Genomic DNA, 13873 nt, shown 5'->3' with positions numbered 1-13873 from the left:
GGGTCGCTCCATAGGGCAGTTCACAATATGTCAGCTTGCTTCATCAGAGCAAGCATATGAGAAGAGCCAGAGAAAATTCCAGCAAGACAAAAGTCACAGTCATATAACCTAATCATGGAAGTGGTGTCCCGTCATCACCTTTGCTATGTTTTATTTGCTATAAGCAAATCACTAGGTCCAGCCAACACACAATTCACCTACTATTTCTTGAGTTCTATTTTGTGCAAGGCATTGTGTTAGGACGTGCAGAGGATACAAATATGGGTCAGGTGTGGTTCCTGCCTTCAAGGCCCTGAGAGCCTAGTGTTGAGGAGGGGCCAGGGATATTAGCACACACATAACACAGGGTGCAGTGAGGGGAGCTTCTTAAGTGCAGATGAATGCTTTGGAAGTTCAAAGTTCTTCCTCATTTGTATATGATGGAAAGCCCCATCAGGAAGGAGGAGGAGGAAGGAGACCAAGGCACTCCCAATGGATGTCTTCTCTTTACTTTGAGACGCCATGGAGCACAGAGCAGTGTTTCTTAAAGTATGAGCTCTATACCACCTGGGGTACTTATTAAACATGAGGACTCATGGCCCACATGTGGACCAACTGGAATAGCATCCCCTGGCATCCCCTTCATCCTGATACCCACTAACATTTGGGAACCACTGGCAAGTGCTTAGACTCTAGCGTGGGATAGAGTTGGGTTGAATACTGGCTCTCTGACCTAGAACACCTCTTCCCCCACCCCCCAGCCTCATTTTGTGCATCCGTGAAACAGAGTTAAAATCCAAACCTCCTTTAAAGGGTTGCTCTGAGGCTCAGACAAGATCACAGAAGTAAAGCACTTGGCAAGTTTCCTGGCACAAAGTAAGTTTTCAAATGTCTTTATTATTATTCAAAGGAGGGAAAGCCCATATCTGATTGTGGGGTTAGAAATCCACAAAGCTCTGGCCAAGAGTAATATACTCCTCAAGGATGTGATTCAGCTCAGTCAGTATGAATTCAGCTTTTAATTTGTGCCAGGTATGATGGAAGCCAGAAAGTTGGAACTGGGTTGGGGTTGGGAAGAAAGGATGGTAACACGAGTCGCAGGTTGGCCCGAGGGCCTAGCGGGATCGCTACGGTTGCCTCTCTGGCAGGTGGAAAGGTGGGTCTAAAGGTTAGAATTGGATTTGAGAGTTAACATTGCAGTAAGAGGTGAGATGGGGGCATGGCTGAGAAGAAAGGTGAGATCTGGGAAATAGGCTACAGTTTTACTCAGGAACCAGGAAGAGAAAGCAGAAGGTGTGGTTAGCGAGGCTGAGAAAACAAGAGGAGAAAAATGAGAGGACAGCGGAGGACAACAATGTGGGGAGAGTCAGTTACCACCCCATGCTCCAGAGGGAAAAGGCAATTTCAATAGGATGGGGCTGAGAGGGAGCAGCTAAGGAAGGAATTAAAGCAGCGACTCTTAACCTTGACTGTCATTAGAACCACCTGAAAACTCTTAAAAATCCCTTTGCCCAGGCAGCATCCAAAACAAATTAAATCAGAATTTCTGGGAGTGGGAGCCAGGCATTTGTCTTTGTAAAAGTGATTCCAATGTGCAGAAGGTGTTGAGAACCAGTGAATTTCGTGGGACTGGGCAGTAAAAGCTACCACTTCCAACAATTTAGCCGGAAAGGAGAACAGAGGAAAAGTCAAGAGGCAGCTGAGAGAGAGAGTTGCTGGTGGAGAGATGGGACCATGATGGAGCACGGTGGTGAAGGCAAGGGGATCTGGAGCTGAGGTGCAGGTTGAGCCTTAGCGAGGAGTCTTTCTTAGTCTGAGAGGGAAGAAACCCACAGGAGGTGTGAAGACACCCCGTGCTGAGCCCCACCCCCAGCCCTTCTGATTGAGTAGGTCTGCAGTGAGGCCCCATATTTTGTCTTTCTAAAAAGTTCCCAGGTGATACTGATGGCCCTGGGGGCCACACTTCAAGAATTATCAGAATATAGGGAAGGAAACTACGCAGACAGATTTCAGAGGGAGAGAGACATGATGGAATCCTTTCTGCTCTTGCCAGTGATATGAAGAGCTCCTTTTGAGATCCAAGAAGAGTTGCCCAAGCTTTGGTCACTGCATTTGTCAACACTGGAAGCACAATCCTTTAGAGTTATGGAGGAACTTAAAAAAATCAGATACTGGGGTCCCACCCTTCACCAGTGAATAGGAGTTCCTCAGGGTGGGGTCCCTTCCTTGGAACTGTTAAAGCTCCCCAGGTGATTCTCACTGAGGAAGCATGGTTGAGAAGGGCGGCAGGTGGATTAAATGGGGACCCTACCGTCCAAGTGGGAAGGTCTTAAGTGGGTTGAGTCTAAGAATCACCTTCCAGGGAGTGGAGCTCCGGAACAACTGTAGAGATGGATGTTCTGATTGAGAACCACTCTCAGAGGCCATCCCTCATTCAGGTACAAATGCCACCTCAAAAGAGCGTGTCTCCTCCTACAGTGCCTGCTCTCCCTTTACTGACTTCTGCCAATTATTTTCCTTTTTGGCTGAAATTTCTACTTTTTGTTGGAAGTGGAAGAGGGAGTGAAGCTGCCAAGCGTCACTGGCAGAAGCGACAAAAGTAAATGAGATAGGGAGCGGCAGAGGGGTTGAGAGTGTGCGTGAGAGAGAGGAGAGAAAATGTGAGGCTTCCCAGAAAAGCAAACAGTTCTCTGATGGGGGCGGCCAGGAGCCTAGCCGGAAGCTGTGGGTGAAACCCGCAAAGTGGAGAAGAGTTACGACTTCCACGTTCTGATCAGGATTTCAGCGCAGGGAGCTGTTTGGCGGAGACAATCTTTAGTATATCCAAAACGCGTTAGTAACAGTCTACACATAACTGAATTTTAATAATGAAAATGTTAATGCCCACGTAAAACCCAGAGAAAAATGTATGGAGCCCTTCGGCCGCAGGCATCTCTCCTTTTTATTCCTCTTCTCCCTTCTCTGGTGCTTCCTCCTCTTTTTTTCTGGTCTCCAATGGGTCCCCGCCCAGCCTCCCAGAGCGCAGTCTGCGCAGAGAGGGGGCGCCGCGCGGCAGGTGTCGGCACCCGGCGCGCACCTGTCCCGAGAGCGCGCGGTGTCCAGCAGGGGGCGGACGGCGCCTGCTCCTCGCGCGGCCCCGCCCCTGGCCGGGAGGACCCAGCTGCGGCGCGGGGCGCGGGAGGCGCGGCCGGCCCGGCCCCCGCAGGGCTCAAAGGCGGCGGTGGCGGCGCCCCGGCAGGCAGGACGCGCGCCCGCCCTCTTCCTCCCGCGCCGCCTCCCATACCTGAGCGGGGAGCGGCGCCGCGCGGCCTCTCCCCCGCCCGCCACTCCTGCCCGGCCGCCGCTGCGCCGCCGCCGCCGCCGCCGCCGCGGGAGTAAAGGTCGCGTCGGCCGAGAGCGAGCCGGCCGCGGCGCCTCCAGGAAGCCGGCGGGGCAGGTCGGGGAAGAGAGAAAAGAACCGAGAAACTCTCGGGCAGCCCGGGAAGATGGCGCCAGACGGGCCGGCCGTGGACTGAGAGCCGCCGGGGCCGCGAGGAGCCGGGACCCGCCGCCCCCAGGACACGAGCGAGGGCCGCCCGCTGGCCACGGCGTCCGGGCTCGGCCCGGCCCGTGGGGGTCATGTCGGTCAGCGAGCTGTACAGCCAGGTGAGTGCGGGCCGCGCCGGGCCCGGGGTACGGGTGAGGGCTGCGGGGCGGGCGGCTCTCGGGGGCGCCTTCTCCTGCGGCTCCGCGGGGCTGGGAGCGGCGGGGGACGCCGCCTCCGCGCCCCGAACTTCGGGTGGCGGAGAAAGTTTGGCTGTTGCGGGAGCGCCCCGCGCTGACCGCCCGCGGCTCCCGCCCCGGCCAGGGCTGTCCCCCGCTCCCCGACGCTCTGCCGTCGCTGTGCTCGTGCCGGCTCCGTCCGGCTGAGGTCCCCGAACTGAGGGGGTGTCCCCGCCAGCTCGGAGCCTAGGGCGCGGGGACCGCCCCCCGCGGTGGTCGCCTGCTCGTGGACCCCACCTCGGTGCTCTGCAGCGTGAGCTCCCGAGGGCGACCCTCTCGAGTGCCAACGAGGGGGAACCCTGAACTTGGGGGTGGGGTATTCCTCAATTTGGGGGTGGGGAGAGAAGGGGACTCAACCTGGTGAGAGGGGCGCGGCGGCTCTTGGGTGGGTAAGCAGTGGGTAAAGGATGCTCGAGCGATCTGGAGAGAGCCCAGGGAAGCGCATTCTTACTTTGCCGCGGGTGGGCATTTTGAGGCGGCCCCTCTGGGTGGGCACTCGGTGGGCTTCAGTCATTGCGGGAGGGGGTCGGAGTAATGCTGACTCGGGGGTGGAGTGTGGATTCCCAGGATGTCCTCAAGGTCAGAATGGATGCGCAGGGCTCCTTCCTTAGAGTCGGGAACAGGTGCGGCCGCAGGACTCCCCGCTTCCGCAGCAGTTGCTGTGATTAAAGTTAGAGACCAGCCACCGCTTCCCCAAGCGCCCACAGCGGAGCTGCAGCCGCCCGGGCCCCCTCGGGTTTCAACTTGGCATTGAGGGGCGGTTGAGGGGGTGAGGGGCCTTTAAGCTACCCCTCCCCCCCCTTTAGAAAAATAAGTTTTGGATGTCCGGACACATCGTCCGCCGTTTTTTCTTCTCTGTGGCCGGGACACGTTTGACAGTGCTTCGTGCCCACCTCTTCGTTTGCAGAAGGGTGGGCGGTGCGCGCGTGGGTTGTGGGTGTGTGATTCCCAGGACTTGGGCCCGGGCCAACAGGTCTGGGCTGGGGAGGAAGAGCTACTTCCGCATCCTCACCTGGCGACTGCTCAGAGCTGCCCCCGCGCGTGGGCGAGCCCTTCAGCGGGGTGGGCTGGCCACCCCTTATCGTCTGAGGAATTTTCGAATCCCTTCTTCCTCCTGGAGGGGCACAGGGCCGAGGCGGGAAGACGCGAGGTGGCAGTGGAGGGTGTCACCTGGCTGGGGGCGGGGTCACCATAACCTGGTGCACCTGCTCCGCCCCCACCAGGTCCCCTGGCAGCGCCCGCTGATGAAAGACAGCTTCTGGGAGGAAAGGATGTGAGGTTCGCGCCAGGGGTGAAAACTGTGGCGTTTCTGGCTTTGGAAGAGCATCCTATCCCGCTTACCCGTGGGAGTCTTGGGAGGAGTCCTGAAAGTTGTTTCCCTGAAGCAGTTATCCGGAACCTCAACGAGAGGCTGGAAACCAGCGAGGCAGGGAAAAATCTGGAGTGTAGAGTGCTGAAGCTTTGTCACACTAAAGTGCACAAAGTATACTGAGTGCACACTCAGTATACCTGCAATATATCATAAAGTACTTTATCAGACAGTAACTAATTGCTGTATTAAATGAAGCTAATGGACAATTGAATAAACCCTTAATTTTTGGAGCCCTGATTTTGAAAAACAAGAACACTGGGTTGCTTTTAAAGACAACTTTCAGGGAAAACACTCAATTTGATTTTTAGTTAGAAATGAGTATACTGCATGTTAATTATTAGGAATGATGAGTTAGTGGGAGTCTGAGCTAAAGTTCCAGTGTACTTTTTCTTTTTCTTCTTTTAAAAAATTATTTATTTGGGCTGCGCTGGGTCTTCGTTGTGGCGTGCGGGCTCTTCATTGTGGTATGTGGGATCTTAGTTCCCTAACCAGGGATCGAACCTGGGCTCCCTGCATTGGGAGCACGGAGTCCTATCCACTGGACCACCAGGGAAGTCCCCCAGTGTACTTCTTCTTGACTTATGGATATAGGGACAAAAAGGGTTCATGAGGAAAAGGTCTTGGAAAGGCGCTCAAGGTGCTTAAGAAAAAAAGTAGCTTCGTTGGTGTGAGTGTTTGGCATACTTAGTCCAAAAAGAGTCTTAGAATTTCTCCCTAAGGCCCAGGGACTGTACCTCACTGTTAATGGGCTTCTAGTTCTTAATCCTTTCTAGGTTTATGAATCTCAAATTGAGATTCTTCTGTGGCCCACGCAGTAGCTTCCAGCCAGATCGCATCTTGAGCAGTTGTTACTTTTTCTGGCGGAGTTGAACACACTTATGCTTTACTATGAGAAGCAGTTGTGTTGTTTCCCAACCACTGTCACCCCACTTGCTAGGCTGGATTCTCAGTATGCACATGAATCATGAATTATACAGAGAAATCGTGCCTGTGACTCAGATTCACTTTGTTTCTTGGGGGAGATGATTTGTTCATTTTAGTGTATTATCAAAATATCCAGTGTTCCTTTTTATTTTTAACTTGCTAGTGGGCTTTTCTAGTGTGATGAACACTGGATCACCTTTAATAAACACTGGATGACCTTTAATGTATTATGCATGATGGAAATAATGATCTATTATGCCAACAGCATTTATGAGTGGGATGGAAATTTTAAAGCCCTTTATTGATTATACCTGTTGTTTTAGTGACATGGTAGGAAGATATTGTTACTGGAATACGAGACACTTATTTAAGTATATAAATTAGCCTGTAAGTACTATAAATAGTTTCAGGTAAGAATTTGGTATATTAGTCTATTCCCAGTTGCTGAAGAAAAGACTTTCTTCTTTTCCTCCCTCCACGTTAACTGTTTTCTTGCTCTTTGTCTATCTGTTCTCTCCAACTGGAGGCTTATATGCTATGTGGATTTTTTTTTGGAGTTGAATTTAGTCATTGGCAAAGGGCACTTCCCATAACAAAGGCACTCCTGTTTTCAGAAGACCCAACACCTTGCCTTTGAGAAATTACTTTCTTTGTACTGAGGTTTTTCTCAATGGGAAAGAGAACCAGAGTCAATGCCAGAGGATTTGAGGGTGATGTCAAGGTGAGTCAGCCTCATCCACCCTTACAGAAACATGGAGCTGATGATGGGCTCTCGTGTCACAGATGGCACGTATGTGACAAGTGTTAGTACTTTGCTTCCAACCCACAGGAAAAGACAATATTGCATAAATCAAATTAGCCCAGGTCCCAGGAAGATTCCCAAACATGTGCAAGCATGGTAAACATGATTTGATTATGACAAATGCAGAAAATAGTCTGATTTTTAAAGTATAAAATACATAACCTCTCTTTCAGGCTGAATGATACAACTCTTCTCTATACAAGGGTTATTCTGGATGAAAAATTTAAACACTGCTCTCTCAAATAATGAGGTTTTCAGTATGCTGCTTTGGTTCTAGCCAGCAGAGTGACTGGGAAATCACCAGGCTGAAACCAGCACCTTCAAATAATCCCTATCCTGGTTGGTTTTTAGTTGATAGGTGGTGTTCTGAGCAGTGGATATTTGAGTGCTGCTAGGAGGTGACTTTACTAGTGGACATGCCCTTTGTGTGTCAGTGATGGCTTTGAGCTCAGGGGCCTTTATGAAGGGCACTGTTTTGGGGCCAGTCCTTTGGAAAGTAGAACTTGGGCTGGTGTTCTCTAACTGTCCCTTACCTGCGCATCAGGTAATGCAGCCTTCTCCCAAGTTTCAGTCTGGAAGGCAGCAAGAGGCTCGTGTTCCCTCTGTGCCCACCGGTAGAGACACGAGGACCTGGTGGCCAAGGGTGGCAGACGCCGTTAGCGCTCTTCCGCCTGCCCTGTGCTGTCCTCCAGCGCACTGCCTGGTGCTTGCTTACTCCCAGAGGTCAGCACCTGTGTCACCGTCAAAGGTTCCTGGAGCCTGAGAATTGATGTCTCCCAAGGGGACAGTCCTTTAACCAACGGGAGTGTAACAGCTGTAGCTTCCAGTACCCCCACCTTGGGAACAGAACGGCTCTCTGGTGAGGCCCACGCAGTTTCCAGAGCTCCCGTGCACCAGGTCTCTCCACTGGGGCCTCTTGGGAGAGCTTGCTTTTCAGCTGCTAGTTTCTTCCCATTTCCTTTCTGTTGATGTGCTCCTAATATTTCATTTCATTAGCTTCAGGATGGCCACCCATTAGAAGGCTTTCTGACAGCTCCAGGCCTGGTTGGAGTCTAAGTATATTATTGTGCTTATTTTGTTCAACAGAGAGATAGCATTCTCTTGCTGTTGGAGGGCCAAGGTCCCTCTGAGTAGAAACTAAATAGACATTTTAAATTCTGGCGTGTGTGTGTATGTGTTTTGATACTGTCGTTTTCTGTGGTACAAGTTAGCTGTAAACTATACTGCTTATAATATATAAGTCCACCTACTGCCCTCCCTAAGTGATAGAGTATTTGTCACTATCGGTACAGGATTGTCAGGGTAAACTTGGATGGGTTTGAAATACTAGTTGACCTCTGTTTTGTAATTCAGTAGCTTCCCAAAAACCACAGTAAAAAGCAGCCCATTTTAAAGTGAGCGGAGCATCTGTGCCCTGATGTACTTGTCTACACAAGCACATTTTGCATCGTCATTGGATAATAAAACCTAAATACACAAAGTTAACTAACAATCCAACATGACCCACGTGCCACGAGCGGAGAGCAGATACTCATAGTTACAGCCGTTCTATAGAACCATCGGTCAGGTGGGCAATGGGACATGAGTGGGCCCGGAAGAATGAATAGGCTTTGAATACATATGGAGACTGAGAAGGGCACTGTTAGTAGGAGATGGTAGAGTGAGTTTAAGCATGGACAGCCATGAGTAGTAACTACAGTAGTATTTTAAAACTCTTATGAAAATCTTAGCCTTACAGAAAAGTTGCAAAAATAGCAGAGTTCCTGTTATATATTTCCAGATTCCCGTGATGTTAACACCTCATAAGTAGGGTGCAATCACTGAAACCAAGAGATGAACATTTGTACAACATTACTGACTTGTCCTCAAGCCTGATGGGAATTTCACCAGTTTTTGCACTACTGACCTTCCCGGGGCCGGGAGCCCATGCAGGAGTCCACACTGCGTTTAGCATCACAGCTGCCTCGTCTCCTCTGATTGGCGACAGTTCCTCAGTTTCAGTTTCTCCTTTTGACCTTGGCAATTTGAGAGTATTGGTCAGTTATTTTGTAGAATGAACCTCAATTTGGGTTTGTCTGATGTTTTCCCATGCTTAGATGGAGGTTATGAATTTGTGGCACAGAAGCGATGTGCCTTCCTCAGTGCACCATCTCAGGAGATTTGTGATATCAATGTCTCATTTACTGATGGTGTCACTTTGATCCCTTGGTTAAGGTGATGTCTGTCAGTTTCCTTTTCTTGAAGACTGGTATTTAGAAACTAAGATCTGGGTGCTAGGTGTGCTTATTACTGTTTTTTAAATAGTCATTTAGAGATTACTGAGCCTGGAACCTCAAATGTTTGATTATGCGGGCAAGGGAAGAAGAGTCATCTATGACCTTGAAGTTTCCAGCTTGAGGATGGACAGAAATAAAGAAGTTGAGATGGGGCAAGGATAATGCTTGATTGTGACACGTTTAGTTAGGGGTGACAATGGTTTGTCTAAGTGGAAATATTTACATCTGAGGATGTATGAACGAGCTTAGAGGAGAAATGGGTTCTGGGGTTCTTGCAAATAAAAGATGCCTGGGTATTTGCTTTCCTCTAAGAAATGCAATTGTCTTACAGCATGATTTTAATAAAGATGAGATCAGGACCTTGGCATGGGCAGTCTGGCCTCTTTGGTCATGATCTTGCTGTGGACCATACCGGATAGTGCCGTTACACATTGTCAACTCTATATGACACTTCGGAGCAGATACTTTCTGAGCCTTGATTGCTTAATCTGAAAAATTGGCATGGTACCTGCATTATAAGGTTATTGGAGGATTATGTGATCTGACATACGTGAAGTTCCTGCCTAGCACAGTGTCTGGCACACTGTATGCACCTGGCAACTGTTCATCAGCTTATTTCCCCCTTCAGTCATGATGCTGGATGGTGGCCTTTTCTCCTAACCATCTCCTGCCATCCTGCAGGGGTATTGGTCATAAGGGGACTTGGCGAGAGAGAAAGGGAAGAATTGCTACAAATACATAACTACCTGAGCAATAGACAACCAAGGCCTGGGGGAAAAGGCTCCTATCCCCCACGGTCCCCTAGGGAAGGATAAAGAGCAGTTTGAAAGAAGCTTGAAATTTAAGCTGTGCTTCCCGGTCTTCTATTAGAGCTTTAAAAGAAAATTAAAACAATTTTTCACCATGTTCTTTTATTATTTTTTTGTTAATACAAATGATTGTTGAAACCATTCATACAGTGCAAGAAAGGCAAAGGCTCTGTAATCCCATTCCCAGACAGCTCCTGTTAACCACTGATGTATACTAGACTAGCGCGCAGTGTCCAGTAGGGTAACCACATGTGACTGTTGAGCACTTGAGGTGAGGCTGGCCTAAACTGGGATGAGTACACGCCAGATTTCCAAGATTGAGTACAAAAAATGAATGTAAAATATCTCACTTATGCTTTTTTATGTTGATTAAATGTTCAAATAATATTTTGGATATAATGTGGCTACTAGAAAATTTAAAATTCCACATGTAGTTTGCCTCACTTCTGTTGGGCAGTACTGCTTTAGACTTAACGCATGATGCAGTATATACTTATATGTATGGCATGATCCAATTTTTTATTTTAAATCTTAATCTACTATGGCTTTTTTCTCCCTGTAGCATATAAAGGCAATTTTACCATTTTAGTGGCTGCATATTAGGGCACTGTATGTTTGTGCTGTAATGTTTTTAACCATTCCCATTTTGGTGAACATTTAATTGGTTCCAATTTTTTGATATTGTGAAAAATGTTTGCAGAACATTCTTGGAACCTTTCAGTATTTTTAGGATAAATTCCCCAAGGTGGAATTCCTGGCATGCACTTTTATGAGTCTTCATCGATAAGGCCAGTAGTCTCCAGAAAAGAACTGGTCTGTTTCTTCATCCCTCCCGGGCACTGGTCATTGTTTCCTCTTTTTAAACGGACACTGAACAGTTTATTTTTGTTTAAAGTTGACTTTCTTTGGAGGGTTGAGCATCTTTTCGTATGCTTGGTGTGTTCATTTGTAGTTTTCTTTGTATTTCCTCTGTTAAGACATTATTTATAACTCTGTTTTTGCTCACTAAATGATTATATTTTTAGACATAGGAAGTCGTGGAAACCAGAATGTTCAGGATAAAATGTTACAAATACATATTTTAAATAAGGCACCTTGGCATGAGTTTTCACCTTCGCTTGTTTGGAGCTTACGCATCTCTGAGCCCTACAATTGGAAAAGCACTGGTTATGATAGGTACCGTTTATCAACTGCTTTTGAGCCAGGTCATTTCTAAGAGCTGTATGTTCACTCATTTAATAATAACACTATGATGTAGGCACCCCCGTCATCCTCATTTACAAACGACGGACCTCTGCCTTACTTGCCCAAAGCCACACTCCTCGTCTGACCACTCTGCTGCCTTCCACGAGGTTCTGTCCCAGTGATGGTGGGTCTGGAACATCACTTGTGCATAAAAGAGGCCCTAACGTGGAGCCTCCTTTCTACCAGCACTGCCCTGCCCTCCAGCAGCTGGGAGAAAGGAGAAAGGAAAGTCTCTGAGTACAGAAAAAGGGCAGATGGTCTGACCCATAGTTCTTCCCTCGGGGATCTGCTGCTTTGCCTTCCACCACCACACGCAGCCCCTAGACAGCCTGGTGCTTCTTAAAACTGCCCCACATGTAGGCAGAACCCTTGTTTTTGGCTCTCCTTAGGCCACGTAAGCCCCGAAAGAGGGTCACATCTTCAAAAAGGGGTAAATATAACAATCAAAAGGTGTACATGAAACTCAAGCAGTGTAAAATTATTTGATTTTAAATCTAACCCTCCTTTCATCCCAGGGCACTGGTCTGCTTTCCAGCACTTTCCCTGTCTCCATCTCTCTCTGAAGCATCTTCTTTCCTATCCTGCTTGATGTCTGATGGGCGTTTCGTTCCCTTTCTGAGCTAAGATCAGGGAAGCAGGTCTGAGACTCCTGGAAGCTCTCTCCCATCTGCCCACTTAGCTGAAGGTTTTCACGTTTATGGGTGTGGCCTGCTCACTGCCTATTGGCTGGACAGGTGTTTGGAAAATGAGCTCACCTTCACTCAGGATGTCAGCTTGACCATCAGAGACAAGGCCCCTTCCTCCAGCATATGAGGGGAGAGCCTTACAGGAGGATACCCAGGACCCAGACCATTGCCTATTACAACTTTAGGTTCTTATCAGGGACTTTGTCAAAGCACTTTAGAATCTCCTCCAAGCAGGAGCATTTTAGGTTTGATATGAGGAGGAGGTCCTAAAGTTGTCTGGGTCCTGGTGTAGGTGAGCACTGGTATATCTTGCTAATTTGTTGTGGGAATGATCAAGCTTATGTATCTGAGCTCCGAGTTAATGGCATATAATGTTCCTCTTAAAGTTTATTCAAGGGCCTATACATTATTACTCTCCTTTGAACAATTCTAATAGTGACATGGCCCCTGTAGGCTTTTCTCTCCTTTGCTGAAGTTTGGGGAGGAATGAAGAGGCCCATCAGGAAAGATACTTAATGATTTTCCTGTGGAGCTTTTGCCATTATAAAACTCAAACGTGTAGTGGCATGAAATCCTAAAAGGAACGAGAATACCCAGATGTCTTCTGCATGGAATTCAAAGACTTGGCTTATAATCTCTTCAGCACTAAGCAACTCAGGTCCCCTGGCTTAGGGACTCCACAAGAAAAAAGGTACTGGGCAGTAGGATGTCAGTTCTACTGTATCGTGACCTGGATACTGTGTATTTATGGGGTAGATGAAAAGGTAAAATATTTGAATTGGTAAATTGTGCTGTATTCAACTATCTTTTGTGTGCTCTGGCCTTTCAGTTTAGACTCTGGTTTAATTTCCTTTTGCTAACTGCCCACCCAGACCCCAGTGCAGTCCCACCAATGATAAGATGCATGCTCGGAACGTATTACCTGACTTCATATGATGCCCAGCTTAGGTATCACTTAAGGTGCTTCAGAGAGGAATCCACACAGAATTGACACCATATTTATGAATTTCTGAAATCACCAGAATGAACAGTATTGGTGAAGGATATACATGTGATAAAGTTAGTAAAAACCAGGGAATGAGGGAAAAGGCAACTAGAATAGTAGGTATCCGGGGAGGGTGGGGCTGGCGGGGGAGCAGGAGTGGGAACAGCGCTGTTAGCGGGCTACTAGATTTCCTGAAGGGTTCGCGGGTATTCATTTTATTGCTGTGCTTCATCAATTATATATTAAAAAAAGGTGATTGTGCAGAAAATAGGGTGAGTTACAAAGCCAAATTTAAAAAAGCTTTGAGATTGTAGGTAATTTTAGAATGTGTTTCACTGCGTGCAATTTATGGTTGGGTGTGTATATTTGCACAGCTGCTCTCGTTGAAGATGTAGGTTGAATCTTCTGCTCACATCCCTCACTATTCCCAAGATAGGGTTTTGCATACTGTAAGGACTCAGTAAATGCCCTTGAATTGGTTTGAAGACCACCTGTACTCCCTTCCTGATTCCAGGCCGTAACCCTTCGAGGAAAGCCCGTTTTTCACCAAGGAACCACATGTACTGTCATGTTATCTGTCATTTTGGCTTAGAGTACCTGGTGGAAAGCCCATCTGTATCTTCTGGCACTTGCGTAAATCTTTGGAATGTGGAGCCCCTGTCAGGAGATAATTAAATGTTGTTTTTCTTTTTTATTATTGTTCACAAAGGCTTGGCACAAGGTATGAACGTGGGTTAACAGCAAAGCAACATTTGTGGATATGAACGCTAATATAACTGCCTTGTTTTGGAATATCCTAATTTCACACAATTTTGATCACAGATGTATTTTTTTGCTCTTACCTTCCTAAGGTTATCATTTACATTAAAAGCATAATCATTTTTTTTTTTCACTTAACTCAAGTTTTTATTAACAATCTCATCAAGACTCATGGATATTTGCATGATTAGGTGGGGGTGAATACGGACTCCATCCTTCATGTGAGATCGAACAAAGCAGGCAACAGTGAATCAGGGAGGAAAAGTCGGATCGA

The 13873-nt window shown here is 47.8% G+C and overlaps 1 protein-coding gene across 1 annotated transcript in view; it reads left to right on the top strand.

Annotated features, from left to right (window-relative positions):
- The first annotated feature begins 3583 nt into the window (after positions 1-3583).
- The window catches only part of MYO5B (myosin VB), a 366001-nt gene continuing 355711 nt past the window's right edge, over positions 3584-13873 (top strand). The window contains exon 1 of the mRNA XM_068562997.1: positions 3584-3624. Coding sequence (XP_068419098.1) covers positions 3598-3624 — 27 coding nt within the window. The 5' untranslated portion in view covers positions 3584-3597. The remainder of the gene's footprint in view (positions 3625-13873) is intronic.

The sequence above is a fragment of the Eschrichtius robustus genome, chromosome 14 (assembly GCF_028021215.1).
Source record: "Eschrichtius robustus isolate mEscRob2 chromosome 14, mEscRob2.pri, whole genome shotgun sequence".
NCBI lineage: Eukaryota > Metazoa > Chordata > Mammalia > Artiodactyla > Eschrichtiidae > Eschrichtius > Eschrichtius robustus.
The sequence above is the reverse complement of the archived record's forward strand: the minus strand, read 5'-3'. Positions and strand labels throughout refer to the sequence as shown.